At 41.2% G+C, this 16,558-nt stretch overlaps 1 protein-coding gene across 3 annotated transcripts in view; it reads right to left on the reverse strand.

Annotated features, from left to right (window-relative positions):
- The window catches only part of CHRNB3 (cholinergic receptor nicotinic beta 3 subunit), a 111,478-nt gene extending 99,487 nt beyond the window's left edge, over nt 1-11,991 (reverse strand). For 2 of the 3 annotated variants that reach the window (XM_069743154.1, XM_069743156.1), the window contains exon 1: nt 11,759-11,991. In XM_069743154.1, the coding sequence (XP_069599255.1) occupies nt 11,759-11,816 (58 nt within the window). In that variant the 5' untranslated portion in view covers nt 11,817-11,991. The remainder of the gene's footprint in view (nt 1-11,758) is intronic. The other variant, XM_069743155.1, reaches the window with a different exon arrangement.
- Between the last annotated feature and the right edge of the window lie 4,567 nt (nt 11,992-16,558).

Here is a 16,558-nt window from a genome sequence, read left to right on the forward strand (position 1 = left end):
CAATCGGTTGTCTGCCAGTTTCTGTTGTGGGGCATAAAGTCCCAAACAGCCTCGGTCTTCTGGCCACCGGTTCCTGCGCTTCAACGTGGAGGGAGCCCAGTCGCAGCGCTCCTCCAACTCCTTACTTCTCCTGTGCTCCTCTTGCTCCTTCACTCTCTCTACAACTGTTCTGTTTTTTCTTTCTTTTCAGGAGCTGCAGCACCTCACATGACTGCACGGCCCCACTCTTTCTTACTTCTCTTTCTGTCTGCCTCCACTCTGTTCTTTTCCTCTGACAGACTCCTCTCTGTCTCCCTCCGACAGACTACTCAAACTCCTCCTCCAAGCCAGAATATATATTATCTAGGGAAGCTCCCCTGAAACCAGGTTCAGAGCTCCCCTTTCTGGCCTGGAGTCAGAACATGTTGCATATATGTGAATATCTGCTAAAGGGATCCTCCCTCGCTTCCAAGCATGGCATCACTCCCATTTACCACTGTAACAACCAGGAACCTGGGGTGTTACATTTTCATCAGGATCCATTACAAAGAAGTGACATGCACTTTTTTTTTTCCATCATGTGTTTTTCACAATCCCTTCAGGAAAAAGTAAAAAAAAAAACAATAAGGATGAGAATAATGCTGTAGGAAAAGAACCATTCCAAAAGTCTTCAAAACCACTTCAGCAAACACCTCAAGAAATGATAACCTTCTCCAAAGTTTCATCCAGAAAGCATAACTTCATGGAGTGGTTTCTGCTTTGTGGAGTTCAGCATGCAGTTCAGGAAAAGAAAAAACTCCTCCAAAAACTACAACAAAAGGAACATTTTTTGAAGTGGTTTCTGCTTGAAAACATATTTTATTTTTTTTTCATACTCAAATACTTTTTTGAAGTGGTCAAAGCCAAGTTTTTTTGCAGTATGTTCACGCTGGATTTTTTTTGCCTGAAGCTTTTAGGCCATGTTCACACAGTGCGTTTTTTACCGCGGAACCGCGGCGGTTTTGCCGCTGCGGTTCCGCAGCTGTTTTCCATGCAGGGTACAGTACACTGTACCCTATGGAAAACAGGACACACTGTGCACATGGTCCGGAAATTGTAAAAAAAAAGACGCGCTGAATAGCTCCCGGAAAAAAGAAGGAGCATGTCAATTCTTTTTCCGGAGCCGCAGCGGTTCTGCACCCATAGACCTCCATTGTGAGATCCAAACCGCAGTAAAACCCGCAGATCAAAAATATATCTGCGGGTCTTACTGCGGTTTGATGTGCAGAACCGCTGCAGCAGGAAGTGCGGGGAGCGGGCGGAAGTGCGTGGGCGGAGTGTGGCTGCCCCCCCCGTGTTCCGATCCCGCCCCCCCGTGCTCCGATGCCCCCCCCAGTGCTCCGATGCCCCCCCCCAGTGCTCTGATGCCCCCCCCCGTGCCCTAATCTCCCCCCCTTATACTCACCCGGCGTCCCGGAGTCCGTCCGGCCGTCTTCTCCCTGGGCGCCGCCATCTTGCAAAATGGCGGGCGCATGCGCAGTGCGCCCGCCGAATCTGCCGGCCGGCAGATTCGTTCCAAAGTGCATTTTGATCACTGAGATATAACCTATCTCAGTGATCAAAATAAAAAAATAGTAAATGACACCCCCCCCCCCTTTGTCACCCCCATAGGTAGGGACAATAAAAAAAATAAAGAATTTTTTTTTTTTTTTTTCACTAAGGTTAGAATAGTGGTAGGGGTAGGGTTAGGGGTAGGGTTAGGGTTAGGGTTAGGGGTAGGGTTAGGGGTAGGGTTAGGGTTAGGGGTAGGGTTAGGGGTAGGGTTAGGGTTAGGGGTAGGGTTAGGGTTAGGGGTAGGGGTAGGGGTAGGGTTAGGGGTAGGGTTAGGGGTAGGGTTAGGGTATTTTCAGCCATTTTAACCCTAAAAAAATTCCTAGAAAACACACAGACTCTGGCTAGAAAACTGCATCAAAAAAACGCATCAAAAACGGACCAAAAAAGGACCAAAAAAAGGACCTGCGTTTTCTGCCAAGAGCTGCAGTTTTTTAAAAAACAGTCAGGAAAAAAAAAGGATGGAAATCCTGAACGTGTGAACATACCCTTATTGAGTTTTTGAAGCATTGTGTAAGAGTTTTTCCTAAAGTATTTTTTAAGCATTTTTGAAGAATATTCCTAAAAAGTTTTTGCAGTGTTTTGATTTGACAGCAAATTGTTTGTAGTGGATACCATTCTGAGCCACATTAATAAAGTGACTTGAACAGTGACTTAATTTTTTTTCAAGCATTTTTCAAAACCTCAAATGCAACAAAATGCTCTAAACACTGAACATATGAACAAGAAAGTAATTTTACAAAAGCATTTTTTAAGAGATATTTCAGCCATTCTTTTTGATCAGATATACTCCTAAATTCTCATCAAAAAACTTTGTATGCACAGATCCTTAGATGTCACTCAACTGAGTGGACATGGATAAAATGCACAGGAAGAAAATGGCTAGAATCTGTGTAACTATTCAAGCGCTTCTCACTAAATTAGAATATTATCAAAAAGTTTATTTCAGTTCTTCAATACAAAAAGTGAAACTCATATATTATATAGAGTCATTGCAAACAGAGTGATCTATTTCAAGTGTTTATTTCTGTTATTGTTGATGATTATGGCTTACAACCAATGAAAATCCAAAAGTCATTATCTCAGTAAATTAGAATACTTTATAACACCAGCTTGAAAAATGATTTTAAAATCTGAAATGTTGGCCTACTGAAATGTATGTTCAGTAAATGCACTCAATGCTTGGTTGGGGCTCTTCTTGCATCAATTACTGCATCAATGCAGAGTGGCATGGAGGCGATCAGAGTGTGGCACAGCTGAGGTGTTATAGAAGCCCAGTTTTCTTTGATAGAATGGTACATCTAGAGAATTGAAACTGCATTACTGCCATAGAACACTGGTTAAGTGCTATATTACGTACAAATTTTAAAAAATTGGAAATGCAAAATTTGCTCATATACATTGGCCAATCTATGTGCTAAGTACCTTCTTTTTACTGTTAATTTTACTACAGCAAATTTTGCATTTCCAATTTTTCAAAATTTCACATGTACTTAATATAGCACTTAACCAATGTTCTATGCAGTAATGCAGTTCCAAGTTTCTAGATGTACCATTCTAAACAATCCAATGTGCAGCTTTATATTTTCTTAGAATTGTTATGGTAGCTGGCACCTATTCACACTAGTAGGGATGTGCTGGTCAGTGTTTTTCTATATGGTAATGCAGGTCATAACAAGCGTTATTTAAATGTCTTATTCCAGCAAAATCCACATTTTTCTTAACATATAAATGAGCTGTTAAGATATCTGGGCAGGACACAGATCTTGCCAAGAATCTGCCTCCAGACCTTCTTTGAATTGAGGAGGCGTTAGACATGTAATGACTGAAAGACTGATCTCTTGATCACTCTGCAGAGCTGAGTGTTATTTTAACTAACAAAGTACAACAGAGCTTTAAAAGTGTTGCTATTAGAAAGCCATTTAATTAGGTTAATGAGATTGTATTAAAGGTACCTTCACACATAACGATATCGTTAACGATATTGTTGCTTTTTGTGACGTAGCAACGATATCGTTAAGGAAATCGTTATGTGTGACAGCAACCAACGATCAGGCCCCTGCTGGGAGATCGTTGGTCGCTGAACAAAGTCCAGAACTTTATTTCGTCGCTGGATCTCCCGTGGACATCGCTGGATCGGCGTGTGTGACATCGATCCAGCGATGTCTTCACTGGTAACCAGGGTAAACATCGGGTTACTAAGCGCAGGGCCGCGCTTAGTAACCCGATGTTTACCCTGGTTACCAGCGTAAAAGTAAAAAAAAACAAACACTACATACTTACCTACCGCTGTCTGTCCCCGGCGCTGTGCTCTGCTCTCCTCCTGTACTGGCTGTGAGCGTCGGTCAGCCGGAAAGCAGAGCAGTGACATCACCGCTCTGCTTTCCGGCCGCTGTGCTCACAGCCAGTACAGGAGGAGTGCAGAGAAGCAGAGTGCCGGGGACAGACAGCGGTAGGTAAGTATGTAGTGTTTGTTTTTTTTTACTTTTACGCTGGTAACCAGGGTAAACATCCGGTTACTAAGCGCGGCCCTGCGCTTAGTAACCCGATGTTTACCCTGGTTACCGGCATCATTGGTCGCTGGAGAGCTGTCTGTGTGACAGCTCTCCAGCGACCAAACAGCGACGCTGCAGCGATCCGGATCATTGTCGGTATCGCTGCAGCGTCGCTTAATGTGAAGGGGCCTTTAGAGATCTGCACATAATTCACTCCCCTAATAATATAGATTGCCGCTTGTACTTTCATATTTTACAATTACTTAATTATACACAAGGTAGGACTTTGTTTCTCAACAACATAAAAATGTATTAAAGATCTGTAAAAAAAAATTCGGATGTAAATATCTATTTTTAGAACACTTGACCTATATATGTTTGATTCTGTGCATGTCTACTGTTTATGTAATACCTCTAGCAAAATCCGCAGACAGCAAATTGCTTCCCTTCTGTAGGGATAAGACACTTGAACACTGCTGAAAGTAGCATTATTTATTCATGGTATTTAGCAACAGATGAAAACTGAATGAACATTGAGTGCTGTCATACTAAGTCTTTCCTGCTCCAAAATGTAATTGAATTACTGGAGCATGCTAAACAGTGCAGCAACCACATTATCGGACAGAGAACACAAGTACCGTATTTAATTGTGATTCGTGCCCAAGTGCAAGGAAATATCCCAGACCTGTTGTTGTAGGATGTGTTATATTATGTATAAGTCCTCAAAAAACAATGTGATAAATCAAACTGTCTACTACTTGAGCCTTGCCAAAAAAACATACCAAACAAACTGAAAAAAGGGATCCTTTAAGCAGTAATGCACAAATTACTCCTGGACAATCGTTTAACAATTGGTAGCTATTTTTCATAACTCGTCTATGTGTTTTTTAGTTATCGGAAGTACATTGTCTATTTGTTTTGAATGTACATCCTCCATAGAGATGCCACCAAAGTGATGTTGTCCAATAGTCCATCAAGAGGCTAAAAAACGCTACTCCATTCATACTCAGTGATCCCTCAGTCATTTTGAAGAGTACAATGGAAGCATATTATGGCTGTCTGTAATGCCAGGCAAACCTGGACAGGTGCTTTGGCAAAACTAGATTGAGAACCTCTGTGCCTACTATTTGCCCCTCCAAGATAGCTGTTAGCCAAACAATGGTTCAGATGATCGTTTGGCTGGCACCTTTCTCAACCATCTCTCCCATACACAAGAGCGCTCCTATGTTCTCTATGGAAGGACCACTTTCGGACATGGCTTATTGTAGAGCTGCTGCCTGCACCCCTGTATGGTATCCCCTTCTCTCTCTATGCAGGGACAATGTCTTACTCACAGCCACGGCCCCGGCATGGTCCTCAGCGTGCTCCTGCTTCCTGGTCTGTGTGTGCAGTCCCCTACTTTTAAAGTGGCAGTGCACACACATGGTAAAATACCCCCAGCTGACAGCTGGGAGGCATTTAGTTAATGTGTAAATCTGCTTGATGATTCCCAGCCAATAGCTGGGTGGCATCTAGTTTAAAAGGCACCCTTACCAAAAGGGAAGTGCCTGAGCAACCCCTATAGTTACTGTTAGGTGGTTTTGAACAGCTGACATGTGCCTGGAACAGCCGTGGGTGGAATTGCGATCCACTCATGGCTGTTAACCCGTTAAATGCCGCTGTCAAACTCTGATAGCGGAATTTAACGCGTGCTTACGGCAATCACGCCAGAAATCCTGCACATCGGAGACCCAGTCACGTGATCGCGGATCACCGATGGGTCGGCATGACAACCAGAGGTCTCCAGCAGACCTCTATGTGTGTCACTGCCATGATCATCACTGTCTGATCATCGCCTGTATATAGCAGAGCCGATTAGGTTGCGGCGGCTTCTAGTCTCCCATGGACACTATTGAAGCATGCCAAAAGTAAAAAATAATGTTTTTAAAAATGTTTAAAAAATGAAAAATATGAAAGTTCAAATCACCCCCCTTTCGCCCCATTCAAAATAAAACAATTAAAAAACACACACATATTTGATATCGCCGCATTCAGAATCGCCTGATATATCAATATAAAAAATATAAAAAAAGAATTAACCTGATTGCTAAACGGTGTAACGAGAAAAAAAATCAAAACGCCAGAATTCCTTTTTTTGGTGGCGGCAACATTGCATTAAAATGCAATAACGGGCGATCAAAAGATCATATCTGCACCAGAATGGTATAATTAAAAACGTCAGTGGTCACACAAAAAATAAGCCCTCACCCAACCCAAGATCACGAAAAATGGAGTCGCTATGGGTATCGGAAAATTTCCCAATTTTCTTTCTTCAACAAACTTTGGATTTTTTTTCAACACTTAAATAAAAAGGAACCTATACATCTCTGGTGTCTAAGAACTCGTAATGATCTGGAGAATCATAATGGCAGGTCAGTTTTAGCATTTGGTAAACATGGTAAAAAAAAAAAAAAACAGTTGTGGAATTGCACTTTTTTGGCAATTTCACCAAACATGGAATATTTTCCCATCTTTGAGTACTCAATATAGTAAAACCAATGGTGTTGTTCAAAAGTATAACTTGTCTCTAATTTACTGAGATAATGACTTTTGGGTTTTCTTTGGCTATAAGCCATAATCTTCAACATTAACAGAAATAATCACTTGAAATAGATCACTCTGTTTGTATTGACTCTATATAATATATGAGTTTCACTTTTTGTATTGAAGAACTGAAATAGATTAACTTTTGGTGATATTCTAATTTTGTGAGAAGCACCTGTATCGATGAGCTGACCCATGGATGTCCGGGTTTGTCGAGTTTGGCCGAATTTCAGTCAAAAGTTCGGTTCGGGTGCCAGAACTTGACCCGAATTTGACCCAAACCCGCATCTCATAGACGCCGATGGTGACCCGAACTTTGGTGCAAAAGACAATTGCCTTGCAAACAAATGTGGATAGGGAAATTACTTAAAATAGCATAGAATAAAAAAATATAAAAGATAATAATCTTGAGGCGGAGGTCCATGTGGAGGAGTGGAGTAGTTCCTTTGCATGTGTACTTTACTGTACTTGTTAATAAATAAACTAATGAAAAAAATGACATGGGGTCCCCCCTTTTTTTAATAACTAGCCAAGGTAAAGCAGACAGCTGTGAGCTGGCATTATTATGTTGGGAAGGGTCCAATATCAATGGACCTTCCCAACCTATTAATATCAGCCACAAGAAGATTGTACAGGTCCTTCTCAAAAAAATAGCATATAGTGTTAAATTTCATTATTTACCATAATGTAATGATTACAATTAAACTTTCATATATTATAGATTCATTGTCCACCAACTGAAATTTGTCAGGTCTTTTATTGTTTTAATACTGATGATTTTGGCATACAACTCCTGATAACCCAAAAAACCTGTCTCAATAAATTAGCATATCAAGAAAAGGTTCTCTAAACGACCTATTACCCTGATCTTCTGAATCAACTAATTAACTCTAAACACATGCAAAAGATACCTGAGGCTTTTATAAACTCCCTGCCTGGTTCATTACTCAAAACCCCCATCATGGGTAAGACTAGCGACCTGACAGATGTCAAGAAGGCCATCATTGACACCCTCAAGCAAGAGGGTAAGACCCAGAAAGAAATTTCTCAACAAATAGGCTGTTCCCAGAGTGCTGTATCAAGGCACCTCAATGGTAAGTCTGTTGGAAGGAAACAATGTGGCAGAAAACGCTGTACAACGAGAAGAGGAGACCGGACCCTGAGGAAGATTGTGGAGAAGGACCGATTCCAGACCTTGGGGAACCTGAGGAAGCAGTGGACTGAGTCTGGTGTGGAAACATCCAGAGCCACCGTGCACAGGCGTGTGCAGGAAATGGGCTACAGGTGCCGCATTCCCCAGGTAAAGCCACTTTTGAGCTACTGAGAAGCAGCACTGGACTGTTGCTAAGTGGTCCCAAGTACTTTTTTCTGATGAAAGCAAATTTTGCATGTCATTCGGAAATCAAGGTGCCAGAGTCTGGAGGAAGACTGGGGAGAAGGAAATGCCAAAATGCCTGAAGTCCAGTGTCAAGTACCCACAGTCAGTGATGGTGTGGGGTGCCATGTCAGCTGCTGGTGTTGGTCCACTGTGTTTCATCAAGGGCAGGGTCAATGCAGCTAGCTATCAGGAGATTTTGGAGCACTTCATGCTTCCATCGGCTGAAATGCTTTATGGAGATGAAGATTTCATTTTTCAGCACGACCTGGTACCTGCTCACAGTGCCAAAACCACTGGTAAATGGTTTACTGACCATGGTATTACTGTGCTCAATTGGCCTGCCAACTCTCCTGACCTGAACCCCATAGAGAATCTGTGGGATATTGTGAAGAGAAAGTTGAGAGACGCAAGACCCAACACTCTGGATGAGCTTAAGGCCGCTATTGAAGCATCCTGGGCCTCCATAACATCTCAGCAGTGTCACAGGCTGATTGCCTCCATGCCACGCCGCATTGAAGCAGTCATTTCTGCCAAAGGATTCCCGACCAAGTATTGAGTGCATAACTGAACATTATTATTTGTTGGTTTTTTTGTTTGTTATTAAAAAACACTTTTATTTGATTGGATGGGTGAAATATGCTAATTTATTGAGACAGGTTTTTTGGGTTATCAGGAGTTGTATGCCAAAATCATCAGTATTAAAACAATAAAAGACCTGACAAATTTCAGTTGGTGGATAATGAATCTATAATATATGAAAGTTTAATTGTAATCATTACATTATGGTAAATAATGAAATTTAACACTATATGCTAATTTTTTGAGAAGGACCTGTATGTTCTCCTCGTATGTGCGTAGGTTTCCTCCGCGTACTCCGGTTTCATCCCACATTCCAAAGACTTAATGATAGGGAATTTAGATTGTGAGCCCCATTGGGAACAGCAATGACAATGTATGTAAAGCGCTGTAGAATATGATAGCGCTATATAAGCAAAGCATATAAAGAAATAAATAAATGGTGTAATGGTATTTCTTCCTTGTATGTGGTATTATTCAGTCACTATGTGGTGGTAATATTTAGTCTGGCAATGGTGTGATGGTATTTGTTTTTTGTATGTGGTATTATTCGGTCTCTATGTGGGGGTAATATGTGATCTGGTCATGGTGTGATGGTATTTGTTCCTTGTAGGTGGTATTATTCAATCACTATGTTGTAGTAGTATGTGGTCTGGTCATGATGTGGCTGTATTTGTTCCTTGTATTTGGTATTATTGGTCACTATGTTGTGGTAATCTGGGATCTGGTCATCGGCAGAATGGTGGCTTAGTGGTTAGCACTATAAGGAGATTGTGTGTTCTCCCCATGTGTGCATGGGTTTCCGCCGGTTGCTCCGGTTTCCTCTCAAATTCCAAAGACATACTGATAGGGAATTTAGATTGTGAGCCCCATTAGGGACAGCGATGACAATGTGTTTAAAGTGCTGCAGAATATGATAGCGCTATATAAGCAAAGCATAATAAATAAATGGTGTGATGGTATTTGTTCCTTGTATGTAATATTACTGGTCATTTACGTGGTGCAGAAGGGGAGTTTTTCCTAGAGTGGTCGGTGGGACGGTAGAAGGTTTGATGGATGGAGGCGGAGTTGGGGTGGAGCCTGGGCAGAGTCTCATGGGGTTCTGAAAATTTTGTCTGTATGGGGTCCTGAAATTCTTGGTGGCAGCTCTGCCTGTCAACAACTTCCAGTATCACCTTACCATTGTTAAGGACATGCTTGGAATTGTACAGTAGGTTCATGTGATACAAATTGTATATGGTGCTGACCTGACACTGGAATTGATTGCTATGCTAAGCTTGGTGCTATATTCATGTACTGATGATGGTTCTGGTGATTTATTCTTGTACTGATGGTGGTTCTGATCATATTTTTATGGACTGATGGTGGTTCTGGTTATGCATTTATGTACTGATGGTGGTTGTGATGCTGCATTTTTGTTTTGAGGGTAGTTGTGATACTGTACGTCTGTAAGATGGTGGATCTGGTAATGTGCTCCTGTACTGTTGGTTATTCTGTGTTCTGGTCATGTATTTCTGCACTGATGGTGGTTTTGTATATGTATTCCTGTACTGATAGTGGTTCTAGTGATGTACGTCTGTACTGTTGGTGGTTCTGGTGATGTATTCATATACTGTTTTTGGTTTTAAACCTGTACACATGTAGCAATCCATAACTTGTCAGATAACCTGATCACATGACCACTCATGCGATTTTCATACTTGTGATCACGTACCGGCTAGCTTCTCTGCCTGCTTTTCTCAGGAAGCAGGATCTGTAGTATTTCACTGAACATTAAGAGAATTAAGAAGAGCAGCTACTTGGCACGTGACTGTAAGTATGCAAAACGCATATGAGCGGTCAAATGACGACTACTGAAACTACTTAGGCTGTGTATAGTAGGGGGTGCCAAACTGAGTTTTTGCCTTGGGTGTAGGAAAACCTAGATTCACATCAAGATTATTATTTTTTTTTTTTCTGGGGACATCCCTCTATGGGGACAATGCCTAAAAATTACTCCATCCATTCTCTATCTTGAGCTGCTTTCTGTCCCTTTGACTGTAAATCACATCCAAGTTTTCAATCAAGGAATTTCCCCTTGATGTCTAAACTCTTCCTCGTATGTAGTTCAGGGACATCAATGGTCACTGTAATCTCACTCCTTACCCATGATACACAAATACACAATCGTGTTATAGGTTAACAGCTTAGAAGCTTATATTGCTTCTGTACGATGTGGAAAGACTCTAAATAAAATAATATTTTTAACAAATGTAACGATGAAAGTTTTACGTTCACAACTGGTGTGAAAAGCAATGCATTTGTTGTGAAGCACAACGTTTGGCATCCCAGGGCAATGTTACGATAGACAAAGAGATCTATGTGGATCCCACTTTGTACTGTAACTCTCCGATATAATATGACAGAATAGAAGTTGTGCTAGTTGGATGGCACAGATGTTATTTTCCTTTAGAAGGAATTAGTCAGGCGTTGGAGTCTGATGAATGTGTCCTGTAGCCATCCTCCGTATGGACTGCCATCCTCCAGTAATTGTGCATTAGTTTCATTTATACGCAGTACACAAAGTAGGGAAATGTAATTATACCTTGGTATGTCAAGGGAATTTCGACATCAATATTTCAATTATCCTTTGACACATTACCTGAGACACTTCCATGGTGTAGTAGTAATATATTTTTAACCATGTAACCATAAAGACAATCATCAGTAAAAATATCAGTGTTGATGATAATGAAATGATTAAAGGTTGTTATTGGAATGAAATGTGTTTAATTTTTGGGGGGTGCATCAGACATAGGAGACTATGAAACTGGGGATGGATGTACTTGCGTACAGTGCTACTGAATATGGGAGTGCCATAAAAGAAGCAGCAAGCCAAAAAGCTGAGAATTTACAATTTGTAATAGTAATCCCATTATAGGGGGAATCTCATAAATGTATGTTTCTTTAATGAAAAGCTTCCTAAAAACATAAGGAAGGCTGGTCAAATTATGGGCAATTCTACCAGCTTTGTTCTCACCGTTGCCCATGTAGATAATGAGATTGTAATTGTGCCTGTGCTGTATTAAAGTTTCTGTTAAATGCTCATGACTGCCCGATAAAAGCCATATTGACAGTACAATACAAGAAACAAGTGTAACAATGACAGATCACTCACCAGAGTTGAGAGAAGACACCGTAATGAGTAGAACAAGGCAATGAGCCCGCAGGATCATATTCACCAAGAGTCCCTTTCAGAGCCAGTCCCAGTGATGTGCTGTCATAGAGCGGATTTATGTGACACCACAAATTAATCCTGGAAAAGATAGAGGAAGGGTTTAATGCAGTTCCATCAGCATGAGAAATCATCAGAGCGTACTTTACTGTTTCAGCTGCCTCCTTGTCTGTGCTCGGATCCTATCCCCAGATCCTAAGCCCTGCCTCATTTAACCTCACCAATGCCTACTGCCTTTTGAGATATTATAATATCACAGCAAAAGTATGAATTCAGGAGGCTTCTATGCAGCCGAGAGCTTGGCACATATAGAAAACTGATCACTAATATACTGGAATATATACTTATATTTAATTGGAAATTACTTAACCTTTTTATTGTTAGAAATTAAACTGCACATTGGTAACACAAGAAACCGTTCAATATTTAGCAGAAAAAATGAATAATTAACCACTACTAAGGTTATATACAATTCCAGAAAATATACTTTGAAGATTCAGGACCATAGCCAAGCAGACGCCCAGGCCGTCAGCGCACCTGGCTAGCTCTACTGAGCCCCACTACAGGTGATTGACAGGTCTCTGCTTATGTCAATCGCCTGCAGGGGCACATGGAAGACCTGGCCGTTTCATCAAAGTAAATTCTCTCTGAAACCCCTGATTGTTCAGACAATAATATACATGGCTGCACGCATGCGTCCAGGCAGCAATTCCTGTCCATAGTTTGGGCCTGATAGGTTCCCTTTAACCCCTTAGTGACAGAGCCAATTTGGTACTTAATGACCAGGCCAATTTTTGCAATTCTGACCACCGTCACTTTATGAGGTTATAACTCTGGAACGCTTCAACGGATCCCGCTGATTCTGAGATTGTTTTTTCGTGACATATTGTACTTCATGATAGTTGTAACATTTCTTGGATATTACTTGCGATTATTTATGAAAAAAACAGAAATATGGCGAAAATTTTTACAATTTTGCAATTTTCAAACTTTGTATTTTTATGCCCTTAAATCAGAGAGATATGTCATGAAAAATAGTTAATAAATAACATTTCCCACATGTCTACTTTACATCAGCACAATTTTGGAAACAAAATTTTTTTTTGTTAGGGAGTTATAAGGGTTAAAAGTTGACTAGCAATTTCTCATTTTTACAACACCATTTTTTTTTTAGGGACCACATCACATTTGAAGTCATTTTGAGGGGTCTATATGATAGAAAATAATGAAGTGTGACACCATTCTGAAAACTACACCCCTCAAGGTTCTCAAAACCACATTCAAGAAGTTTATTAACCCTGTATGTGCTTCACAGGAACTGAAACAATGTGGAAGGAAAAAATGAACATTTAACTTTTTTTTGCAAACATCTTAATTCAGAACCATTTTTTTTATTTTCACAAGTGTAAAAACAGAAATGTAACCATAAATTTTGTTATGCAATTTCTCCTGAATACGCCAATACCCCATATGTGGGGGTAAACCACTTTTTGGGCGCACCGCAGAACTTAGAAGTGAAGGAGCGCCGTTTGACTTTTTCAATGCAGAATTGGCTGGAATTGATATCGGACACCATGTCACGTTTAGAGAGCCCCTGATGTGCCTAAACAGTGGAAACTCCCCACAAGTGACACCATTTTGGAAACTAGACCCCTTAAGGAACTTATCTAGATGTGTGGCGAGCACTTTCAACCCCCATGTGCTTCACAGAAGTTTATAACGTAGAGCCGTGAAAATAAAAAATCGCTTTTGTTTACACAAAAATGATCTTTTCGCCCACAAATTCTTATTTTCACAAGGGTAACAGGAGAAATTAGACCACAAAAGTTGTTGTGCGATTTCTCCTGAATACGTCGATACCCCATATGTGAGGGTAAACCACTGTTTGGGCGCACCGCAGAGCTTGGAAGTGAAGGAGCGCCGTTTTACTTTTTCAATGTAGAATTGGCTGGAATTGAGATTGGATGCCATGTCGCATTTGGAGAGCCTCTGATGTGCCTAAACAGTGGAAACCCCCACAAGTGACCCCATTTTGGAAACTAGACCCCTTAAGGAACATATCTAGATGTGTGGTGAGCACTTTGAACCCCCATGTGCTTCACAGAAGTTTATAATGTAGAGCCGTGAAAAAAAAAAATCACATTTTTTCTACAAAAATTATCTTTTTGCCCACAAATTTTTATTTTCACAAGGGTAACAGGAGAAATTAGACCACAAAAGTTGTTTTGCAATTTCTCCTGAGTACGCTGATACCCAATATGTGGGGGTAAACCACTGTTAGGGCGCACCGCAGAGCTTGGAAGAGAAGGAGTGCCGTTTTACTTTTTCAATGTAGATTTGGCTGGAATTGAGATTGGACGCCATGTCGCGTTTGGAGAGCCCCTGATGTGCCTAAACAGTGGAAACCCCCCACAAGTGACACCATTTTGGAAACTAGACCCCTTAAGGAACTTATCTAGATGTGTGGCGAGCACTTTGAACCCCCATGTGCTTCACAGAAGTTTATAACGTAGAGCCGTGAAAAAAAAAATTGCATTTTTTCTACAAAAATGATCTTTTTGCCCACAAATTCTTATTTTCACAAGGGTAACAGGAGAAATTAGACCACAAAAGTTGTTGTGCAATTTCTCCTGAGTACGTTGATACCCAATATGTGGGGGTAAACCACTGTTTGGGCGCACCGCAGAGCTTGGAAGAGAAAGAGTGCCATTTTACTTTTTCAATGTAGAATTGGCTGGAATTGAGATTGGACGCCATGTCGCGTTTGGAGAGCCCCTGATGTGCCTAAACAGTGGAAACCCCCCACAAGTGACACCATTTTGGAAACTAGACCCCTTAAGGAACTTATCTAGATGTGTTTCGAGCACTTTGAACCCCCATGTGCTTCACAGAAGTTTATAACGTAGAGCCGTGAAAAAAAAAAATTGCATTTTTTCTACAAAAATGATCTTTTTGCCCACAAATTTTTATTTTCACAAGGGTAACAGGAGAAATTAGACCACAAAAGTTGTTGTGCAATTTCTCCTGAGTACGTCGATACCCAATATGTGGGGGTAAACCACTGTTTGGGCGCACCGCAGAGCTTGGAAGAGAAAGAGTGCCGTTTTACTTTTTCAATGTAGAATTGGCTGGAATTGAGATCGGACGCCATGTCGCGTTTGGAGAGCCCATGATGTGCCTAAACAGTAGAAATCCCCCACAAGTGACCCCATTTTGGAAACTAGACCCCCCATGGAACTTATCTAGATGTGTGGTGAGAAACTTGAATGCCCAAGTGCTTCACAGAAGTTTATAATGCAGAGCCGTGAAAATAAAAAATATTTTTTTTTTCCACAAAAAAGATATTGTAGCCCCCAAGTTTTTATTTTCACAAGGGTAACAGGAGAAATTGGACTGCAATAGTTGTTGTCCAATTTATCCCGAGTACGCTGATGCGCCATATGTGGGGGTAAACCACTGTTTGGGCGCACGGCAGAGCTCGGAAGGGAAGGAGCGCCTTTTTGGAATGCAGACTTTGATAGAATGGTCTGTGGGCATTATGTTGCGATTGCAGAGCCCCTGATGTACCTAAACTGTAGTAACCCCCCACAAGTGACCCCATTTTGGAAACTAGACCCCCCAAGGAACTTATCTAGATGTGTGGTGAGAACTTTGAATGCCCAAGTGCTTCACAGAAGTTTAGAATGCAGAGTCGTGAAAATAAAAAATATTTTTTTTTTCCACAAAAAAGACATTGTAGCCCACAAGTTTTTATTTTCACAAGGGTAACAGGAGATATTGGACTGCAATAGTTGTTGTCCAATTTATCCCGAGTACGGTGATGCGCCATATGTGGGGGTAAACCACTGTTTGGGCGCACGGCAGAGCTCGGAAGGGAAGGAGCGCCTTTTTGGAATGCAGACTTTGATAGAATGGTCTGTGGGCATTATGTTGCGATTGCAGAGCCCCTGATGTACCTAAACTGTAGTAACCCCCCACAAGTGACCCCATTTTGGAAAATAGACCCCCCAAGGAACTTATCTAGATGTGTGGTGAGAACTTTGAATGCCCAAGTGCTTCACAGAAGTTTAGAATGCAGAGTCGTGAAAATAAAATTTTACTTTTTTTTCCACAAAAAAGATATTGTAGCCCACAAGTTTTTATTTTCACAAGGGTAACAGGAGAAATTGGACTGCAATAGTTGTTGTCCAATTTATCCCGAGTATGCTGATGCGCCATATGTGGGGGTAAACCACTGTTTGGGCGCACGGCAGAGCTCGGAAGGGAAGGAGCGCCTTTTTGGAATGCAGACTTTGATAGAATGGTCTGTGGGCATTATGTTGCGATTGCAGAGCCCCTGATATACCTAAACTGTAGTAATCCCCCACAAGTGACCCCATTTTGGAAACTAGACCCCCCAAGGAACTTATCTAGATGTGTGGTGAGAACTTTGAATGCCCAAGTGCTTCACAGAAGTTTAGAATGCAGAGTCGTGAAAATAAAAAATATTTTTTTTTTCACAAAAAAGATATTGTAGCCCCCAAGTTTTTATTTTCACAAGGGTAACAAGAGAAATTGGACCCCAGAAGTTGTTGTCCAATTTATTCCGAGTACGCTGATGCCCCATATGTGGGGGTAACCCACTGTTTGGGCGCACGGCAGAGCTCAGAAGGGAGGGAGCACCATTTGACTTTTTGAGCGCAAAATTGGCTGTCGTGTTTGGAGACCCCCTGATGTACCTAAACAGTGGAAACCCCCCAATTC

The sequence above is a fragment of the Ranitomeya imitator genome, chromosome 1, assembly GCF_032444005.1.
Source record: "Ranitomeya imitator isolate aRanImi1 chromosome 1, aRanImi1.pri, whole genome shotgun sequence".
NCBI lineage: Eukaryota > Metazoa > Chordata > Amphibia > Anura > Dendrobatidae > Ranitomeya > Ranitomeya imitator.